At 44.9% G+C, this 21106-nt stretch overlaps 1 protein-coding gene across 1 annotated transcript in view; it reads left to right on the top strand.

The window, feature by feature from the left end:
* si:dkey-34e4.1 (carboxyl-terminal PDZ ligand of neuronal nitric oxide synthase protein) overlaps positions 1-20128 on the top strand; it is a 41925-nt gene extending 21797 nt beyond the window's left edge. The window contains exons 5-11 of the mRNA XM_060050515.1: positions 1906-2014; positions 2565-2706; positions 3314-3492; positions 6401-6556; positions 9151-9376; positions 11368-11680; positions 17917-20128. Coding sequence (XP_059906498.1) covers positions 1906-2014; positions 2565-2706; positions 3314-3492; positions 6401-6556; positions 9151-9376; positions 11368-11680; positions 17917-18514 — 1723 coding nt within the window. The 3' untranslated portion in view covers positions 18515-20128. The remainder of the gene's footprint in view (positions 1-1905; positions 2015-2564; positions 2707-3313; positions 3493-6400; positions 6557-9150; positions 9377-11367; positions 11681-17916) is intronic.
* Positions 20129-21106: the final 978 nt, after the last annotated feature.

Raw genomic sequence — 21106 nt, forward strand, 5'->3', positions numbered from 1 at the left:
TTTCATCGTTATGTAGGCCACTAAGGCCCCTTGAGATTGCGGTGTTTTGAAGAGTTGGGCAAATAAACAGTTGAGAGTTGAGAAGGCAGACTGACTATCAAAACAGTTGTTTTCAAAACAAGTGTTGAAGTTTGCACTTTAATTGGTCATGGTAAAATGCGGTATTGCCCCATAGGATAGGAAAGTAAATAATATAACAGCTTCAGTTAAAGGCCCACTATGCAACTTCGGGAATTTCTTCGCTGTTTTCTTGGTTTTGGCACGCACATTTCTCTACACAGCGCCCCCTACAGCTTCGTAGTAGATATTTTACAACACTGTCGTAACAACTCGTTGACGACCCTTCCCCATGCACTTCTACGCGAGCCATGTGCATTTGTTTTCAAAGAAGCCGGCGAATGCGTGGAGCCATGTCCGAAGTAAATGTTCATGAAGTGTAGGCAAGGTTATACATTTTTAAAATGGTGTATTTGTATTGCAATAAACAAAGCCATCCTTTTTTATAGTTGACGGGGAGAATTTATATCCTAGATTATAATTGTTTTATTTTAGGTTGAACAGAACAATCAGTGTGAGAGTGTTGGCCAACATAATAATCTAAATAAACAAGAACCTGGATTCGGGGATTCAGTCTGTATCAGGGGGACGAGACAGACGAACAGTAAAACACCAATGGAAACAAAGGTGTTTATATGGTTGCAACCAAGCAAGCTAGAAACATACAGGGCTCACAACAAAACGGTCGAGAAAACAATTTTTACAGGGCTCACAACAAAATGGTTTGATCAAACACATGTGTACAGAGACTATCAACATCAAGAATACCACGAGGACAAAGTTCACCCAAGGGCACTTTTAATTTCAAAAGCAACACGGCCAAGTCGGAGTCAGTCTGATTTGCAGTCTTTTTCTTTCAGTTCACGCTATTCCTGAAAAGCTTGCCCAACGTTTACTCGTGTCTGGCCTCTCTGCGGTCAGTCTCCCTTTTCTCTTCTTCTGTTCCTCCAACATTGGGTTTCTCTGTCTCTTTTTAGTCGGCTGATCTATGATGAATGTAACAATCCCTTAGTTACTTGTGTTTATATCGAGCCGGTTCCGTGTTTGGGGGTCTGTGCCGTAAAGCAATTCGTTACTTCGCGAGACCCGAGACTCCCGCGAGAGTGGGCGGCGGGTCGCCGGCAGAAACATATTCCTTTTCTCCGCCAAGATGCGCAAGGGGGAGTTGAAACAACGAACAATCGAACAAAAATGTATAATGGAACCATCGCAATGACTCCTAGCCTGTTATATTAAGGTAAATCAAGCCAAAAAAGTTGTATAGTTCCCCTTTCACTCGTGTCTGATCTCTTTTCTGGTCCATTCTTCTTTTGTTCCACCGACAGTCGCCTCTTGGGTTCCTTATCAGTCGATTGATCCATGATGAATGCAACAATTGCCTCGCAGCTGTTTATATCTAGCCGGTGCCATGTTTGGGTGTGTGTCTGTGCCGTAAAGCATTTTCGAAACTACAATCTGACTACATTTTCGAGGATACTTCCGCTGCGTCACATCCGGAATGTCCCGGTCCGAGCAGTTCAAGTTGCATATGCGCTTTTTCACTGTAGAGGCGACATGGGAAAATGACACACCCACCAATCGACCCAGAAATGGATGCAGAACCATCAGCATAACTCTCAACCTGCATACTTAATGTAATTTTGGCAAAAAAAGTTGCATAGTGGGCCTTTAAAACAAATGCAGTTCATTTAATTATTATTTTAAATCTATTCCAGGTTTCCATAATGTGTCTCTGACTTAACGTTGTACTATTTCTGTAATTGTCTAAATTGATGTGATTTAGCATTAGAAACGTGTTTTGTAATTCAGTCACAGATGGCAGGAAGTAAAATAATTATTTTCTTCCAGAATCTTCTATGTGTCTCATGATTCCCAAGACCTGAAGATCTTCAGCTTCATCGCCAGAGATGGCACCAATAACTGCTTCAGGTGTAACGTCTTCAAGACTAAGAAGAAGGTACCAGCCTCTGCATTCCATCCATGCTTCATACATCCTAAATTACATACATGTTGGTGTAAATCCATGTTAGCACAGTAAAAACATTCTATTTATTAATTTCTTATTTGTTTTTTAATTATTTTTATTTATTTTTTACTCATTTATTTTGTTTTCTTTCTCAACCTGAATGTGTATGTGGAGAGGGTCTTTTAGTTTTTCCTATTTTAACCACTTTGCAGATGTATTCTAATGTATATTTAAGTATTCATTTTATTCAGAAAAGCATAATTTATTTTTTTGTTCTTTTATTATTTATTTCATTTGGTAACTACCTTATTTGGTAATATTTATTTTCTCTCTGTCTGTCTGTTTGTCTGTCAATCTCTCTCTCTGTCTGTCTTTGTGTGTCTCTCTCCCTCTCTCTATCTGTCTGTCTATGTGTGTGTCTCTCTCTCTCTGTCTGTCTGTCTGTCTGTCTGTCTGTCTGTCTCTGTCTCTCTCTCTCTCTCTGTCTCTGTGTGTGTCTCTCTCTCTGTTTGTCTGGTCTCTCGCCCCTCTCCTGCCCCAGGCTCAGGCCATGCGCATCGTGCGGACAGTGGGCCAGGCCTTTGAGGTGTGTCACAAGATCAGCCTGCAGCACGCCGAGCAGGAAGCAGACGGACGGGCGGACGGAGACAGTGACAAGTCCACAGAGGAGGCCTCCAGTGATGGTAAGACATACGCTCTCTCTCTCTCTCTCTCTCTCTCTCTCTCTCTCTCTCTCTCTCTCTCTCTCTCTCTCTCTCTCTCTCTCTCTCTCTCTCTCTCTCTCTCTCTCTTTCTCTCTCTTTCTCTCTCTTTGTGTTGTGTGTGCATCTCTTGAGTGGGATATATAATTCATTATTGATAACAATGTGTTTCCCTTGCATTGTTCTTTTTTTTTTTTATATGAATGCATCAATTGTATACCACTTCTAATACTTCCAAATCCACCATAACAGAACACCTTTTTCCTCCCAATCATTAGTGGAAAAAAACTCCTACTGGCCACAATTCATTATAATGGTTGTTGTTAAATGTGTAAGAAAGCATTCATAAAGAGCAAAAAATCGAATAATAATAATGATACAAAAATAAATTCAGAAATAATAATAATTATAATATAAAATAATACAAATAATAAATATATCTGCCTTTGATCTAGTTCTTTATGTAGTTCAAATAATCGTAATATATAACATAATAAGAAGCCGTCAGTGCATCCAAGTGTCCCCAGCCTGGGTGTGGCCCCCCTCGGGGGTCTCTCTCCGTACCTCACCATGCTGCCCCCCTCCCCAGGTCCCAAACCGCCAGGCGCCCAGCAGGACGAGGAAGAGGACGGTGGTAAAGAGGGAGGAAGAGGAGGAGGAGGAGGAGCAGAGCCTTCCTCAGGAGCAGCCCCGTGTGAGCAGGCGGTCAGCGGTGTTCTGCAGAGCCTGGCGGAGCTCAGCGTGGTCCGACCTGGACAGAGCGTCACGGTGAGAGAACAACACAACACACACTGAACTCACTTAACAATAGTGTTGGCTGTAATTATTCAATAAGATTGTATCACACGCTGATATGATGTGTATGTATGTATGTATGCAGTATGTCTAATATTACCGAAAGAATAAGCCCTTTGGAGCTAAAATACGTTTACACGCACACAAAGACAAACACACACACACACACACATTTACATTTTAGATTTACATTTAGGACAATCAAAAAAACGATATAAATGTTTTCTTTTTCTTTTTTTTTAATAAAATCAATAATTGGGGTTTGGTTTGAAAAAATCAGAGATTTAGTTTTTAGGCCAAATCGCCCAGCCCTACGTTCACATATGGGTGAGTATTTAGAACTCTGCTTTATTTATGTTACGCTCAACCATATGTTTCTTCCATGTGGGTTGGATGGGGGGGGGGGGCAGGTACTGTAGCGGCTAGTGTGGGTGTGACCGGCAGGAAGGTACTACTGGGTTTGATTCCTTGATACCAACCTGTAGACAGCCCTGCGCGAGATGGCTGAACCCAACCTGTTATGTGTCCATAAAGCACCTCTGACCTCAGCGTCAGTCACTATGGATAGAAGCTTCTGATTAATCTCTAAATAGGACCAGGATTTGTACACGTCTTCCAAATATCTCCTTTATTAAATTAACATTTAGGGGATTTTAGCAGAGGCTTTTTTCCAAAGCGACTTACAATAAGTAAATTTGTCAGAAGAAGGAGAAACAATAAATCGCTGTCGGCTGTTCATAGAAGCAAGTGTCATCACTTGGTTAACCCATTCCCCGTTAACAACAAAGATAGCTAGGATAAGATGCTACACAACCAAGTTATTTTTTAAATTGTATTATTATATTTTATTGTATATATTTTATTAGAAAGCAAAACTATGTTGTTTCAGCCTTGCGTCACTATGATATGATTCAGTCTCCAGCGTTGGTGCGACTGGCGACTGTGTTGTCTGGAGGTCTGAGCGTGTGAAATGAGCGCTGGTGTTCTGGGGGAATGCAGAACCTGCGTCTCTCTGTCCTGCCGACCAGGAGGAACCGGGCCATCGCTGCCTTTTGGTTCTCATTTTGTTTTGGGGAAAGCCGTGGTAATCCCACGGAGGGCTTCATGAACATCTGCTCCCTGGAGATAAGCAAGGAGCAAGGGATTGAGAGAAATATATAAATAAGGGCTGGATTGGAAAAGGGAGGGAGAGGGGGAAGAGAGAGATGGGGAGAGGGGGGAGGGGTAGAGAGAGGGTTAGAGAGGAGCTGAGAGTGCGGGGAGGGGGAGAGAGAGGGGGATAGAGTAGGGAGAGGGGGGAGGGAGAGAATTACTGAATTTAACAAGAAGCTATCCCAATCCTGCCCATATGAGCGTGCCAGTACTCCCTCTGGTGGTGTGATGTTGTTACTCCAATGAACAGGAAACCAACTGTGTTCCTTTTAGTTATTGTCATGAGGTATTTTATCAATGGTTAATTTCAGTCTTATATTCTCCAGCAGTAAGCTGGAATGCAGCTATTTACAAAAAATGTTGCAAGGTGGCAATTCGACCTTTGCAGCTTGAACGCACTCACACACACACACATAAAAACACACACACACACACACACACACACACACACACACACACACACACACACACACACACACACACACACACACACACACACACACACAAGAAGCTTTAGGTTTATGGGGTGGAAAAACACGTGAACCGTGAACCAAACCGTAGTGGCTCATAAAGCTTTAAGAAATCAGACAATGACGACGGGAAGGAGAGAGCTTATAAACGACGTGTGGAGGAGTTGTTCGTGTTGTATAGGGGCCAAGATGAGGTGGTTTGAAGAACAACAGTGGCCTCCATGAAAAGAACTCCAGGGCGTCAAGATAACAGCACAGTAACATGAAAGTTGTCTCCATCACCGTTAAAATTGGATAATGCAAGGCACATATTACATTGGCTTTAGTCTCACAGATCAGACTACAGATTAATATCTGAGGTCTGACGGGAGATAACCTCAAATTTGGGTGAACAGGGAGTTTCATTTTCTTTCGCTTCATATTTCTTTCGACCAATCATGTTGCTAGAGCCAAGAATCTGTAAGTGCATAATTTCCTATTAACAACAACCTTTAGAGTCTCTGTAAAGGTTTCAAATCTTTCCATATTTTTTCATTTTTTGGAAGCTGCCTCCACTTACAAAAATGTGTTTTCTTCAGTAAAATATCTCTGTAACGAAACATACGTCTTCAGTTCCGGCCCGGGCTCTGTCTCCACCCAGAAATTCTGCTAGAACAGAGCACTACTTGGTCCGAGATGCACTCATACACTAGAGTATGTATGCACTTATTGAAACGTTTATGAATAAGTTAGGGAGTAAACCAAAGTGGCTCATCAAATATTGATATGCAATATATGTGAGCCTCATCATTTGCTCAAATAATCCATATATATGTAGATGTCTTTGCACTTATTTTATTGAATGCATAATTCCACAGCACCCCCTTAATGCCCAGTGCATGTTTAATGTCTCGCACACATGCTAGATGATGCACTGTCTATAACACAACACATTGTACTATTAACACAAGACAGTGTACTATAACACAAGACAGTGTCCTACGACACAACACAGTGTACTATAACACAAGACAGTAAACTATAACACAAGACAGTGTACTATAACGCAAGACAGTGTTCTATAACACAAGACAGTGTACTATAACACAAGAAAGTGTACTAAAACACAAGACAGTGAACTATAACACAAGACAGTGTTCTATAACAGAAGACAGTGTACTATAACACAAGACAGTACCAAAACTTCAAACCACTTCGTCTTAGTTTTACTACCCTTCCTCTTACATCAAGTTCTTCCTTTTCTTCGTTTGCGCTTCCAGGACTTGAAGCAACGGTCCGTGGTCAACTTGGCAACGCCTCAGGCCGCCTCCTCCCAGTTGTCCTCGGCAACCCCGCTGGCCTCCCAGCACTTCCTGCACCTCCTGCAGCAACAGCTGCAGCAGCAGCAGCAGCAGACCCAGGTGGCAGTGGCCCAGGTGAGAGGAACTGCAGACCCCGCCTACTTTGACCTTATTTGGACGCGGGCCGGGTTAGTAAATATCTATAGTGGGGCAGGAAAGTTGCTCTGTTACCACGATTAAAGAACCGCCAAACAGTTTTGGATCAAAGTGACAAATGACCTATTGGCATAGTATTAGTAGTCACTATGTTAGTATGTACTGTATGCATGGGTTCAAATGTTCTAGAAGCCATTCCAGGAGAATATTTAAGCAAGGCCTCTGCTGCCAAGAGCAGAGATTTACTTCTTGTATCAGCTTAAGAAGCCACAGGCTAGATTTAATATGCAGGATGATAACAACAGAGACCAGCTCTGACCCATCAGGTTACACACACACACACACACACACACACACACACACACACACACACACACACACACACACACACACACACACACACACACACACACACACACACACACACACACACACACACACACACACACACACACAATGCTGTGGACGTGTATGCCATCACATTTTATCCCGCTAGGCTGCCAAAATTGTCTTGGACTCAGTTGTGTGTTGTGGTCCAAACTGCTATTTAATAAGAAACCATTAAAAAGAAACCATATCTAAGCCTCCATGCACAGTCCTCTGCTGTATCTCCTCAAGCTCAGGGATTAAGGAAACCTTGCATCATCAATTGAAGCATTTTGTGAGCATCTTTGCAAGTTGCAAGCCTCTGTCACCAGAATGGCATTCAAACCAGGAGCATTAGTGATCAAATGTTATGGTCATGAAGGGAAATTAACAGCGGGCCACATGAAGTCTGAATCAGCACATCTGGACCATGATGCTGAGGTGTACAGTATGTGTTCCTCTCACTCCCAGCCTTTCCTTAAACTGGGCTAGGCAGTTTATTTGAGAAGCATTCTTTGTCGCATTTGTTTAAAGTCCCTTAACATCCTGATTGCAATCGATAAATCAAATGCTCTGAAAAAATCGATCTTACAAATCCTGTATGTGTGGCTGTGTCAGCCCTGTAATAAGCCTGTCCAATCACTTCATTGGACCTGAATTAAGTGATTGGATGGCTTACCGTGCACTCGCTGCCTATGACCAGAGTCTTCCATAAGGCATGGCAGAACTATTGGTAAAGCTAGCGGGCTGGTCATGTGACTTGGGGGAGTGGCTTAAGTATCAAACTGAATTGTTCAGTTGGATACTTATAAGATGGATCTTACTGGTTTCTACAAATTTCCTACCGTAGCTTTAATGTAGTGATGGGGGTTAACTGTACTATTCCACTACCATACACTTACTGGCTCACAGACTCACACCTGACTTAAACCACAGTGCTAGAAATCACTGGTTAGGCTGATGCTACACAACGCAATGCATCAAGCCCCTTTTAAATCTACATGTCTATAGGGACAGCAGAGTGATCCAAGAGACTATCTGGGTGTTGTTTTGTTATATTCTTGCCACAAGGGGGCAATGGCATCAAGCTTATTGTAGGATACAGTCCATTGCAGCTACTGAACTGAGATTATTTTTCTCAAGGAAATATTTACCCACATGTATTTACTTCAGCTGTTACTGATAACCATTATCAAACAGAATGCTACACAGCAAATCCCTTACTACAATACCCCAAACACTTTGATTTAGTTTATGGATCAGGGATATTCAGTATGGTTCCTACTGATTGGGTCGAACCAGTGTTCAGACGCAAACTAATAACCAAACAGCAAACCAGACGAACAAAGTTTGACACACCTCTACACTGATCATCTTCTGTGCTATTTTCTTCAGTTGTTAATTCTGTAACTCCTTATTATGTTTGATCAGTCTATCGCTCACAATTTGTGGATGCTTTTCGTGAACATCAGATGTTTGCAAAAGAAGAAAACCTTTTATGACCATATGATATTCCACATTATAATAATGGTTTATATATTTTATCGAACTATATTTTTGATAATAATCCCATAATCCCATAACTACCAACTACTATTCTCCTCCTCCCCCTCCCTCCTCCTCCTCCTCCCCTTTCCCCCTCCCCCTACTCCTGCCCACCCACACAATGCTTCTCCTCCCCTCGCCCCCTCTCCCCCTCCTCCACTTTCCTCCTCCTTCCCCTCCTCCCCTCTCCTCCTCCTCCTCTCTCTCCTCCTCCTCCCCTCCTCCTGCTCCCCTTTCCTCCTCCTCCTCCTCCCCTCTCCTCCTCCTCTCTCCTCCTCCTCATCCTCGTCCTCCCATCTCCTCCTCCCATCACCTCCTCCCCTCTCCTCCTCATCCTCCTTCTCCCCTCTCGTCCTCGTCCTCCCCTCTCGTCCTCGTCCTCCCCTCCCCCCTTCTCCTCCCCTCTCCTCCCATCTCCTCCTCCCCTCTCGTCCACCTCCTCCCTTCTCCTCCTCATCCTCCTCCTCCCCTCTCCTCCTCCCTTCTGCTCCCCTCTTCTCCTCCTCCCCTCTTCTCCTCCTCCTCCTCCTCCCCTCCCCTCTCCTCCTCCCCTCTCCTCCTCCTCCTCCCCTCTCGTCCTCATGCTCCTCCCCTTCCCTCCTCCCCTTCCCTCCTCCTCCTCCTCCTCCTCCTCCTCCTTCCCTCTCCTCTCCCTCCTCCAGGTTCAGCTGCTGAAGGACCAGATGTCTGCTGAGTCCACGGCCCGCCTGGAGGCCCAGGCCCGGGTCCACCAGCTGCTCCTCCAGAACCGGGACCTGCTGCAGCACCTGGCCCTGCTGGTGCAGCAGCTGAAGGACCTGGAGGGGCGCTCCGCCCCCCAGCCGGGGCTCCTCCCACCAGGGCCGCCCAGTCCTCAGACCCGGCCCCAGACCAACGGACACACCATCAGTGAGTCTCAGCATGATGGTGATGAGGAGGGGTTGCTTCTGCTTCAGAGCGTTCCTCATCCTGGGAGGACAGGAGGGGGAATACCTTCAGGGAGTGGGTTGGTCTTGTCTGGAGCGCTCCTCTGGAAATTGAAAAGGCACCTTATTGTTAAGGTGGTTCTGTTTTTAGTTTTGTTGTATTTGGGTTGTCTCTTTTTGGGTTGCATTTCCAAGTCAGAAGAAGAAGGAGTTTTGTAAATTATACTTTATGTTGACAATTTGGCATCAATGTCCAAGACTAACTGCAGGGTTAAGAATGAGGCTGTGTCCAAAATCAAATGCCTCTCTTTAAGAAGAACCGCAGTAGAGAGGTGGCCAGCAGGGCTTTGAGTCCTAGTGTATTCGTCCTCGAGGATTGGGACCTTTTCCAGATATCTTTAGTCCTGAAAAGGTTACAAATATGAGCTTATGGTTTTGTACTATGTGTATGTACATACATTAGATAAAGCCCAATCATCGTACAGAATAAACTACAAATGTTCATCATTGAACAAAGTGCAATTAGTGTACAAGTGATTGTTTTGGTGTTTATTGTGATATCAATCATCATCACACAGTATTCAGACATTGGTGTGCTGCAATCATTAATATTGAATAACCATCAGCATCGAAACGGTTGGTTTAATAGATTAGCATTCCCTTAATCGAGAGAAAATGAAGGAACTGAGAATGTAAGGCTCTGAAGCAGTGACCTCCAGTAGACTCAATCTGTGCTGCATTTGTAACCGGATCTCTGCTCTGTCTCAGTGGGTGTTTTACCTAATTAATAAGTACGCTGGGAGTATAATTCTCTCTGCACAGAGTGGCTGAACGGATCTACTGAGAGCCCAGAGAAACCCTTCTCACAGGGAAGATCGTTGATAAAACAACTCTGAACACGATACTTATCCTTAGCAGGCTCTGCCTACAATTCAGTCCAGATGAAAACATGCTGATGTGAACACACAAACACACACACACACACACACACACACACACACACACACACACACACACATACACCACACACACACACACACACACGCATATATATATATACACCACACACACACCTGATCTAAAAAACAAAGGCACACTGACGAGGGAAGACTGTTATAGCATCAATGAGGAAGCGGGCAGTGCTGCCAAAATAATACTGAAAAACACATATTCCAGTGTGTGTGTGTGTGTGTGTGTGTGTGTGTGTGTGTGTGTGTGTGTGTGTGTGTGTGTGTGTGTGTGTGTTGTGTGCATCTTGAGCTCATAGAGTTAGGCTGGCATATCATGCATCATGTCTGTATTAACTGGGTTAGCCCTCCTATGCTAAATGCTAATCATGATCACCTGAGACTCAGGCCAGTTAATTGATGCAATTGGCAATATGCCAGCGCTATTGGCTGTCAGGAGCGGTCCGCCTGTCGTCATTGCGAACAGGAAAGACGTTAGACAGACCCTCCTGACAAGACAGTGACACAAGGCAGTGTACACCCAAATAAGGATGTGATGGGAAGGCCAAATCCGTTTTTTCAATCAGATGAGTGTGTTTTTTGTAGAGATCATATTTGATATTCTCTGAAGCACTTTGAGATTCTTGAATATAAAGTGCATTATAAATAAAATGTATTATTATTATTATTATTATTATTATTATTATTATATGCCATCGGCGTGGAGTTAAGGGAGCACTTTGAAAGGATCTATCTGATGTAACTTTTTGAAAAACCATAAGACACATTCAAACAGAAGCCCTTGCTCACCTTGTGTGTTCTTCCCAGAGCTGCGCCACACTCTGTCTAGTTTCAGTCTTTGGTCGCCCCCCCAATTATATTTGATGAAATGAATTTTTCGCAGCCACAGTCGTGAGTCACTTTGTGTAAATGCGTCCACGAAATGACGAAGTATAAACGCGTATCACTTGCTGTGAATAAACCCTCTGATTGCATTTCTTTCCCCGTTTGTTTTTGGATTGCTCAGACGGCTGGGAGTCATCGTGGAACCTCGTTTCCTCCTCTACCATGTCGCTGAACCTGAAGAACCGCTACAGTCAGAACCTTGACCCGCCCACCACCTCCACCCCCGCCTGGCCCTCCTCGCAGAACCCCCCTGCCCGCGTGGACTATGCCGAGTCCTACCTCAACCTGCTCAACCTGGGGAACGGCGCCCAGCCGGCCGCGAGCGGCGCCTTCATCACCGCGCTGGAGCAGAAGGGCCAAGGAGGGCGCTCTGAGGGGACCGGGGGGCAGGGGGTCCTGTTGACCTCCAGGAACTCCTCCTACCTGGACGAAAAGTAAGACTGTTTTACTACAGCGACCAACGCGTATTAAGAGACAGTTACTAACCAAATTAAAAGACAGTTACTAACGTTACTACTAACTACTAACACTTACAAAACTACAGTTACTGACACGTAAGAAAGTACAGTTACTAACACGTATAAAACTACAGTTACTGACACGTAAGAAAGTACAGTTGCTAACACGTATAAAACTACAGTTACTGACACGTAAGAAAGTACAGTTGCTAACACGTATAAAACTACAGTTACTGACACGTAAGAAAGTACAGTTGCTAACACGTATAAAACTACAGTTACTGACACGTAAGAAAGTACAGTTGCTAACACGTATAAAACTACAGTTACTGACACGTAAGAAAGTACAGTTGCTAACACGTATAAAACTACAGTTACTAACACGTATGAAACTACAGTTACTGACACGTATGAAAGTACAGTTACTGACACGTAAGAAAGTACAGTTACTAACACGTATAAAACTACATTCACTAACATGTATAAAACTACAGTTACAAACACGTATTAAATTACAGTTACTAACACGTGAAAAAATACAGTTACATATATTAAATTACAGTTACACACATATATAACTACAGCTACTCACACGTATTAAAGTTTAACACGTATAAAACTTAATTTACTAACACGTATAAAACTACAGTTACTAACAAATATAAAACGACAGTTACTAACACGTATGAAGGTACAGCAACCAACACATATGAATGGACAGCGACTAGTATGTTTGACAGTACAGTTACAGACATGTAGGAAAGTACAGTTACTGAAGAGAACTAAACAAGAGTTACTAACAAAAGGTACAGCTACAAACACAAAATATAAAGTGCAGCGGCAGTATAGACATAGTTTTAGACGTGTAGCTATAGAAAAGTCAGTTACTTGGTTGTGTTCCCTGTATGTAGATGTTTGTGTATTGTGTTTGTGTACGGTAATGCTCGATCCTCAGCGCCTGGGGTCGACTGAGACCAACATAATGAGCCACAATTCCCAACACACAGACTTTAATTGCCAAATTGACATTTAATCTAAATATGTGGGTGTCATCAATTGGTAAAACCTGTGTTTAGAGCGAACAAATTAGTGCAAATCCCATGGTCTGATGGGTCAGCATTAGTATTTGGTGCACATATCCCCAAACATAAAAAGCTCTTGTTTAGACAGTCAATAAGAACCTCATTATTTGTGTGGTGATGTGCTGTTCTCAGTGAGTCTGACTCAAGGTTGACCTTCCCTCCCCATATTCCCCCCGCATCCTCGTCTGCTACTGGAAACGAGGTTGTATTCAAGGTTGTATTCCTGTTGGCTTCTCAGTAGAAAGCCTGATATGATCTGAGTCTAGCAGTCTTTTCTGAAACCGGTTCTCAGATAAACAGATGGTGTTGGCACTGGGTTTTGCAGTTGGTTGATGCAGCTAGTCATATCAGTCTGATTCTTGCCTAGCTTGAAACGCAGATCTTTTTTTCATCTGTACCACATTTGACCCAAAGGGATATTGTGCGGAGATTTAGTAGCCATACTCGGTAGGTGTGAAATGGATACATCCCTCTGAGATATGACATGGTTATTTTATCTTTTTGATTTTTTCTTAAAGTCCTTCACTTTAAGTTGTCAATGATACGATTTCAGCTTCGGCATTGCAGAGCTATTCCTATGAGGTTGCACTTTGAAGCCCAACCTTGCGCTGAACGCTACTTTGGGCGTATCGGACAGGTCCGATTTTCAGCTTTGTGTTCAACAATTTCAACGTTGATTTTCGTTGACCCTGACATCTGGAAGCTCACCCCCAATCAAATAATAGAAATGAGTTTGATTTTCTAAAATCAACGGAATCTAAATAACTTCTAAATACAAACCCATACGGGCCCATCCACGAATCAATCTATCCAAGGATTAATTCGGACTAAATTGTTTACTCTGCTCCACTTTTATCTTAAAATGATGTAGCATAACTAGAGCTACAACTCAAGCCACTAGAGGCTGCTAGAAGGATATTCATAGTGCAGCTTTAAAAGCACTGACCTGACACTGAACTCTTATCTTTTGGCACGCTGTGTTCTGAATGCCCAGCGTAATGTCCAGCACATCACAGGGCCCTCATATGTGGACCATTTTACTTCACCCACACTGTGTCTGGGAAAACCCTCTTCTAGCCACTCTGATAGCACAGCTCCTCTGCCACTGAATTATTCACTCACTCCAGTGTGAGACTGAACCGCCGAGAGAGGGTTCTCACTGTAACACACACTTCTTTGGTGTGTAAGATCCCCAAAGGAGTGAGACGGGGACATCCTTGAGTCTCCCCTCATCCTCAATTCCTCTGACTCAGTCAGTCATTCAGTCCTCACTCACTCACTGACTCACTGACTCACTGACTCACTGACTCACTGACTCACTCACTCACTCACTCACTCACTCACTCACTCACTGACTCACTCACTGACTCACTCACTCACTCACTCACTCACTCACTCACTCACTCACTCACTCACTCACTCACTGACTCACTGACTCACTCACTGACTCACTGACTCACTCACTCACTCACTCACTCACTCACTCACTCACTCACTCACTGACTCACTGACTCACTCACTCACTCACTCACTCACTCACTGACTCACTGACTCACTCACTCACTCACTCACTCACTCACTCACTCACTCACTCACTCACTCACTGACTCATTGACTCACTGACTCACTCACTCACTGACTCACTCACTCACTCACTCACTCACTCACTCACTCACTCACTCACTCACTCACTCACTCACTCACTCACTCACTCACTCACTCACTCACTCACTCAGTCTGTTCCTTCCTGCTAAAGCTGTAGCACTTTATAAATCTGCCCCCTCAGCTGGCTTCTGCTTACCGCCCCACAACTGTCCACTTCTCTTCTCTTCCCCTCCTCTTATCTGCCTCGTCTCGTCTCCTCCGCTCCTCGTTGCCCCTCCTCCTCTCCTCGTCTTCTGGTCTCATCTCTTCCTCCCTGCTTCTCCTCTAATCCGCCTTGTTGCGTCTCTTCCTCTCCTCCGTTCCTTCCCTCTTCTCCTCCTCTCCTCCTCTACTCCTCTCCTTCTCTCTTCTCCTCGTCTCCTCCTCCTGTCTGCTCCCCCACATTTACGTCACAGAAGAAGCATGTTGTGTTTTTGGCATGGGCCTGTGCTCCATAAAGTGTGTATGTGTTTGTTTGTGTGTGTGTGTGTGTGTGTGTGTGTGTGTGTGTGTGTGTGTGTGTGTGTGTGTGTGTGTGTGTGTGTGTGTGTGTGTGTGTGTGTGTGTGTGTGTGTGGGGGGGGGGGGGACTTTAGGTCTTGGTGTGCAGATTTCAAGTTATTTTTTTGGTAGTCACTTTAAAGGCCTTTCATGTTTTATTTTTTTCTGTGGTGATAATGGATTGTCAGAAGTGTAACATCAGTACCATGGCCTTGAGTCATTTAAGTACGCACAGCCGTGAAACGTCCAGGTCTACATCCCACTCGCACGTAGCACATGTTCTTCAAACCATTTCAATCACAGACCTCTTTGTGAATCTGTGTTTGTTACGCAATAACACATATAAAGCAATTTCCCCTTTGATAGAAGACAGTCATTGTGGCAATGAGGTACGAGTTAGAGACAAAAACTTTTGTCTTGGGTGATTTATTCCTTAACAATGGCATGAACTTTAGGACCCTTAAGCTGTGTCGATAATCGCCTGTCGTCTGTGTGCAGTGTGATATATTTCTAAACAGCTGCTGTGCCCAGAGTTTATTCAAATGTTCTGGTGGAAACGTACAAATGGTTTGTACATTTCCGAACCATTTGTAGAAAATATGGGTCTAAATTGCTCCCAGGTGTACGATTTTTGGAAACAACCACACCGGGACTAACTGTTTGACCCTTCTCCTTCTGAACATATGGTTGACTAGTTACAAATATGACTCCGTTGCTATTGCTACTGCTATGCTAATGCTACTCAAGTCAAGTCAATTAGATTTGTGTAGCCCTTAATCACAGTTCCAGTCTCAAATCGATTTACAGGCTAGATTTGATGTCACCCTGCTTAAGCCTCGCCCCCCAGAGAGCAAGGAAATCCTCAGAAAGAGCGATCCCTCCTTCCAGGAATGGTGAGGACTGCAATGGGCGCCGTCATGGAGATACATAATAGTATGAAGTATACTCATCAACTCAACTCTTTATTAGTCTGTTTATCATCATTATCAGACTAACCTAATCTAATATCACTAAATGATCCTATCACTATTAATACTGATAGTTATATTCAGCATTGGCTCCTCTTATGCTCATCTTGCCTCTACTGTAACTATACTGCTATTAATAATGATAATAACAGCAACAACAGGATTGCAGTCACTTGGCCTCAGAGGAGCAGAGCAGAAACAGGGCTGAGGAGAACACAAGGATATGAATATGGAAGGGAGTGAGTACGGATCACAGAGTGTCAATAAAAGAGAGGAAGCAACGCATAAACAGGTTGACTCCTGCTCTAGCAAAGACACCGTCGACCCAAAGGGCCGATAAAGCGGGCAGATCAAACAGCGGACATGAAAGCAATGGTGGTGGGGGATGGGGAGGAGGGTGGGGGGGGGGTCGATGCCGTGGTGCTGAGTCAAGCGTATGGAAATCAGACAGACGGAGGAGTGGGTCACCCTCCTGTCAAAACAATGAGTCCGTCAGCGCTCGGCTGGGGTATGAGTGCTGTTGCCATGAGATGCCCCTCCTCCAAGCAGCACCAACACTGTGTATATCGGGGCCGCGGCCTGGGTTTTAAAGCTAGCTACACACAACACAACGCACACAAACACACAAACTAGGGCTGCACAATATATCGAATTCTCATCGCGATGACGATATTGGCGTCCCACGATGACACGCAGTGTTCTCGCGATATTTTCGCGATACTTTTTTAAATAATGCATCCGCAAAAAAATGAAAACCAAAAAATGGCCTGGCGGCAATTTGCCGATGCGCTCAGTGTGTGGCTCCTACCAGAAGGGGGTGGTAGAAATTCGAACGATTTTTTTTTCAATGAATAATCGTGGTAAATAATCGTGATATCAATATTGATCAAAATAATAATTGATCAATAGTGATAATCATTTTGGCAATAATCGTGCAGCCCTAACACAGACTCATACAAACACATACAAACACACACATACATATACAAACACAAACACACACACCGACACAAACACACACACACAAATGAAGGTAGCGTATGGGTTATAAAAACTCATGTATATCCATCAGGGAAGCGGTGGAATACTGCAGTACAGCTACTGCCTGTGAGGACTCTGAGGAGAGACTCCTACTGATACATTCTACTAATATGATGAAGCTCTCAAGTTATTCACTGGATCAGCCTCGACCACAAACCACATCTATTCAGCAGCCACCTGTTAGATGAATAGGGGTGATGGAGGCGGTGTGTGTGGTGTGCATTTGGGTCTAAATGTGTGTTGCTTTTGTCTGTCTGTCTATCAGTATCCATGAGTGTGTTTGTGTGTGCGTGGGCGTCTACACTTTGGCAATGGTATGTACAATCAAGGAGGCTGCGGTATAGCTATTTATAGAGTCTGTGTGTGTGTGTGGGTGTTTTTTTTTTTATTATACCTCCAAGGTAGAGGGAAACCTGACGTTGTAGTTCCTCAATTCTTTCTCTCTCTCTCTATCTCGCTCTCTCCCTTCTCTCTCTCACTCCCTCACTCACTCACTCTCTCAATCCCTGCAGTGTGTAGCTACGTGCACACGTAACAACAGGCATTACTCAGAGAGGAAGAGAGAGAGAGAGCATATACATCACACCATTACTGCTTTAGAAATGAAAATGTCAGTTGAGGATTACAGTATTTAAATCTCTCTGCAAAACATTGATTTCCTTTCCTTTGAGAAGCTTTCTGACTGCTTTCTGAATAGCTGCTAGCAATGTTGGTACTGTAGTTCATTAGAGCTATGCGTCACCAATGTGTATATAATGCATTGGTTTTGAGGCTCATTCTGTAACGATTAACGATATGTGACGTGTTTGCACTCAATCAAATCTTACGAAAGAATGGGGTGGCATAAACCTGAGGTCCAGTGGCGCAAGGGAGCCAAAGTGACCCCGCTCGCTCTTCATATCACCGAGAAGAAAGTTACCTCCTGTTTTCAAACCGTCCTCTAAGCAGTCTTCTGTCCCTCCGCTCTCCCCCTGCAGATTCAAGCACCCTATCCCCAAGCTGGACCCTCCCCCGCCCGCCTTCAACCGCAAGCGGGCCAGCAGGATGTTGTCGCCGGGGTCAGAGGTCACCGTGCCCCCCCCCAGCGAGGTCATCATCAGCAGCAGCAGCAGCTCCTCCCTGCCCGACGCCAACCCTTCCCCCCTCTCCTCCGCAGACTTCCACACCCTCAGCAACGGCGACATCACCAACGGCGACCTCCTCTCCAACAACAACAACATCAACAGCGCGGGCGGTGGCGAGAACGTGTCGTGCTCCGCCAGCGAGGACTCGGGCGTGCGCTCCGAGACCCGCTCGGCACCGCGCTCGCCCGCCCTGCGCGACGTCGACGACGAAGAGAACAACAACGAGGACCCGTTTGAGGACCGCGTGACGTTCCTGACGGCGTCCAGCGGCCGAGACAGCCCCTTCGACGACGCCCCTTCCACCTCCTCCTCCTCGTCAACCTCGTCGCCGGGCTCGAGGTCGGAGCCGGGGTCGTATCCCGTGGCGACGCGTGCCGGCGACCCCTTCTCTGTGTCGCCGGCAGACGACACGTGCCTGCACATCAGCTTCTCAGAGGACGAGTTGCTGTAGGGATAGGAGCTCGCAACCGACCGCCCGTCTTAAAGTCTTTAGTCTTTAGAGTCTTTACGGTCAGACCTCGTCTGAACGCAGAGAATTCAGTCGCTACCGGTGGGAAGCGCTGGAAGATGAACGCTTGCCTGTCACTGGGGAAGTGGTCTAGGTACTGCGTTATTAGCGTGTTAGCAGATGTAGCGTTTTTATAGGATCTGATTTTACTTTAGTGGTTAGAATTCTCTGCAGAATGTATTTAGCCGATGTTTGCACTGTTAAAAATCCTGAGAATACAAAGCCAGCAAGGGAACACATTTTATTTTTGCTAGTTGAAATATTTTTGGTATGATGCTGTTATGTAGTATGAAGTGTTGTTAAAGAAAGAAAATAATCATAATTCCGCCAAGTATGTGACTGTTTAAAGAATCTTATCTCAGTTAAAAAATTGATCAGACCCTCTTGTGTCTAGAGATTGGGCGGATCACACAGTGGTCGTATCGACGGATACAGACCACGACAATACAAACACAAAAACCGCTGCACTGTAACAGTCATCACACTGCCCCCTGCTGTTTGCTGCTGATGGACGATGGTAGTCAGTTGTCATTTTTGGTTCGGCAGACCCTTGAAGCGCCACTTCAGGGTCTGCTCTTAGGGCGCGACCCTCAGACGAAGCCTGACCTCTGGAGCTACACAAGTGATGGGACAAGGAAGTTGAAAAGAATGAAAAAGGACGAGTAGAAAGGAGCCGTTTAGTTTGACTGGGTTGGTGTGTTCGTGTCACTCTGTTTGAGGCTGGGGTTGTTGATTTGTTTCAAGGTTGAGGATGTTCAAGAATGTAAGGGTTTTCTAAGTGCATCTAGGTTTTATTATCATATTTTATTGACCCTTATAGAGCTGAGAACCGCGTGGAAACAACCGATTTAGCGTCCTTGTCCTCACATGGGAGGTGTGCCAGTCCCACGCAGCCCTGCCATCCAGGCCGGGTACATTGATTATCTGGGGGAAAGGACGTCAGGCGGAGGAGGAACCAACAGACTCCAGGTCGGCGAGCAACGTGGGAGAGGAAGTAGAGGCGTTCTGTGCCTGCGTCTGGGGCGGCCTTAAGTGCTGAGCCCTTCCAGTCTCGATCTCTGTTCGATTTGATTTGATATATTTTTATTACTTTAAATGCCAATTTTAAGTCCAGTCGGAGGTTGTGCTGAAGATCTCTAACTATAACAACAAGGGGTTTCAGGTCCTTCAGGATCAATGTTATCAAGAGTTGATATTTACCCACTAATGTAGTACTTAGATGCCATTTTAATTAGTCTTCAGACAAGACATTCTCCATTAAGCACGCTGGTCTCATCCTTATGGAGAGCGCTGTGAGTCTCCTCATCACTGTTCCAGAGCAGGTTTATTAGGATTTATTTGGCCGTGTGCTAGTATGTCTTGTATGTTTCTGAGCACTGGTATCACCTACAGGAGATGTGGAGGAGAAAGAAAGTAAAGGAAAGGTTTTATTTGTCAAGAAGAGGAAAGACACAAGGGGTCCTTATAATTTATTTTAATCATCACATATCACGTTTAGGGAGAGAGAAGGATCAATGAAACTTAGTTGAATAAAGCTCAATAAATGGTCTAATGGAAGCGCTTTGGTGTTCTCATGGTTCTATTTTCCTTTTTTTCCACCCCCTCAGGATACCATAAACAAAACAAAAACACAATCTGCCAACCACAGTTCATTATTGATTAGACAGTGTTAGAAATGGCTGATCATCATGAGATTTTGTTTTTAGAAGCAGCACTGATTCCTGAATGTAGTATTAAATCAAACCCTATATATAGCCCATTTAGATAATTGCTACTGTGCTTTAAAGGGGACATATTATGAAAACAATACTTTTCCTGGGATTTGGGGTGTTGTTTTGGGTCTCTGGTGCTCCCACACGCATGCAAACATTGAAAAAAGTCTTTACATGATTTTTTGAGTGAGATATGCATTGCTGAAAGTACCCCGCCTACAGTTACCAAATCTGTGAGTCCGTTTCGGCGCCACCTCCTACATAGGAAGGGGGAAAATTTGAATATTACCTCCCATTTCCCCACTCCCCTCCAATCAGAGCATAGCTAAGATTTTGTGGACCAGCGGACGGGCAGCTCCAGCGGGGGGAGCTAGGCGGCAGCCCGGCAGCTCAGTTCCGGGAGTACAATCCCTTTCTCTGCCGCCAAGCTCCCCCCGCTGGAGCTGCCGGACTGCAACCGAAGCTTCGGCGGCAGTCCGGAGGAGGAGACACAAAGGAGAAAGGGATCGTACACCCGGAGCTGAGCTGCCGGACTGCCGCCGAGCTCCCCCCGCCGGACTACCGCCGTCGAAGCCGTCCGGCCACCGCCGAAGCAGTTCGGCAGCTCCGGCGGGTGTACTCCGCGAGCTGAACGGCGGTCAGCTCCCGGACTTCAATCCCTTTCTCCTCCATGTCGCAGTTCATGGACTTCAGAGAGTCAAGGCCAAAGTTCCTTTACCCCAATTCTTCACAACCATGGCCGAAACAACCCCCACCAAGAGTAACAATCATTTCTCCTCCATGCTGTGGTTCAATCTGAGAGCTCATTGGTCAATGGGCAGCA

This window comes from Gadus macrocephalus, chromosome 4 (genome assembly GCF_031168955.1).
Source record: "Gadus macrocephalus chromosome 4, ASM3116895v1".
Taxonomy (NCBI): Eukaryota; Metazoa; Chordata; class Actinopteri; order Gadiformes; family Gadidae; genus Gadus; species Gadus macrocephalus.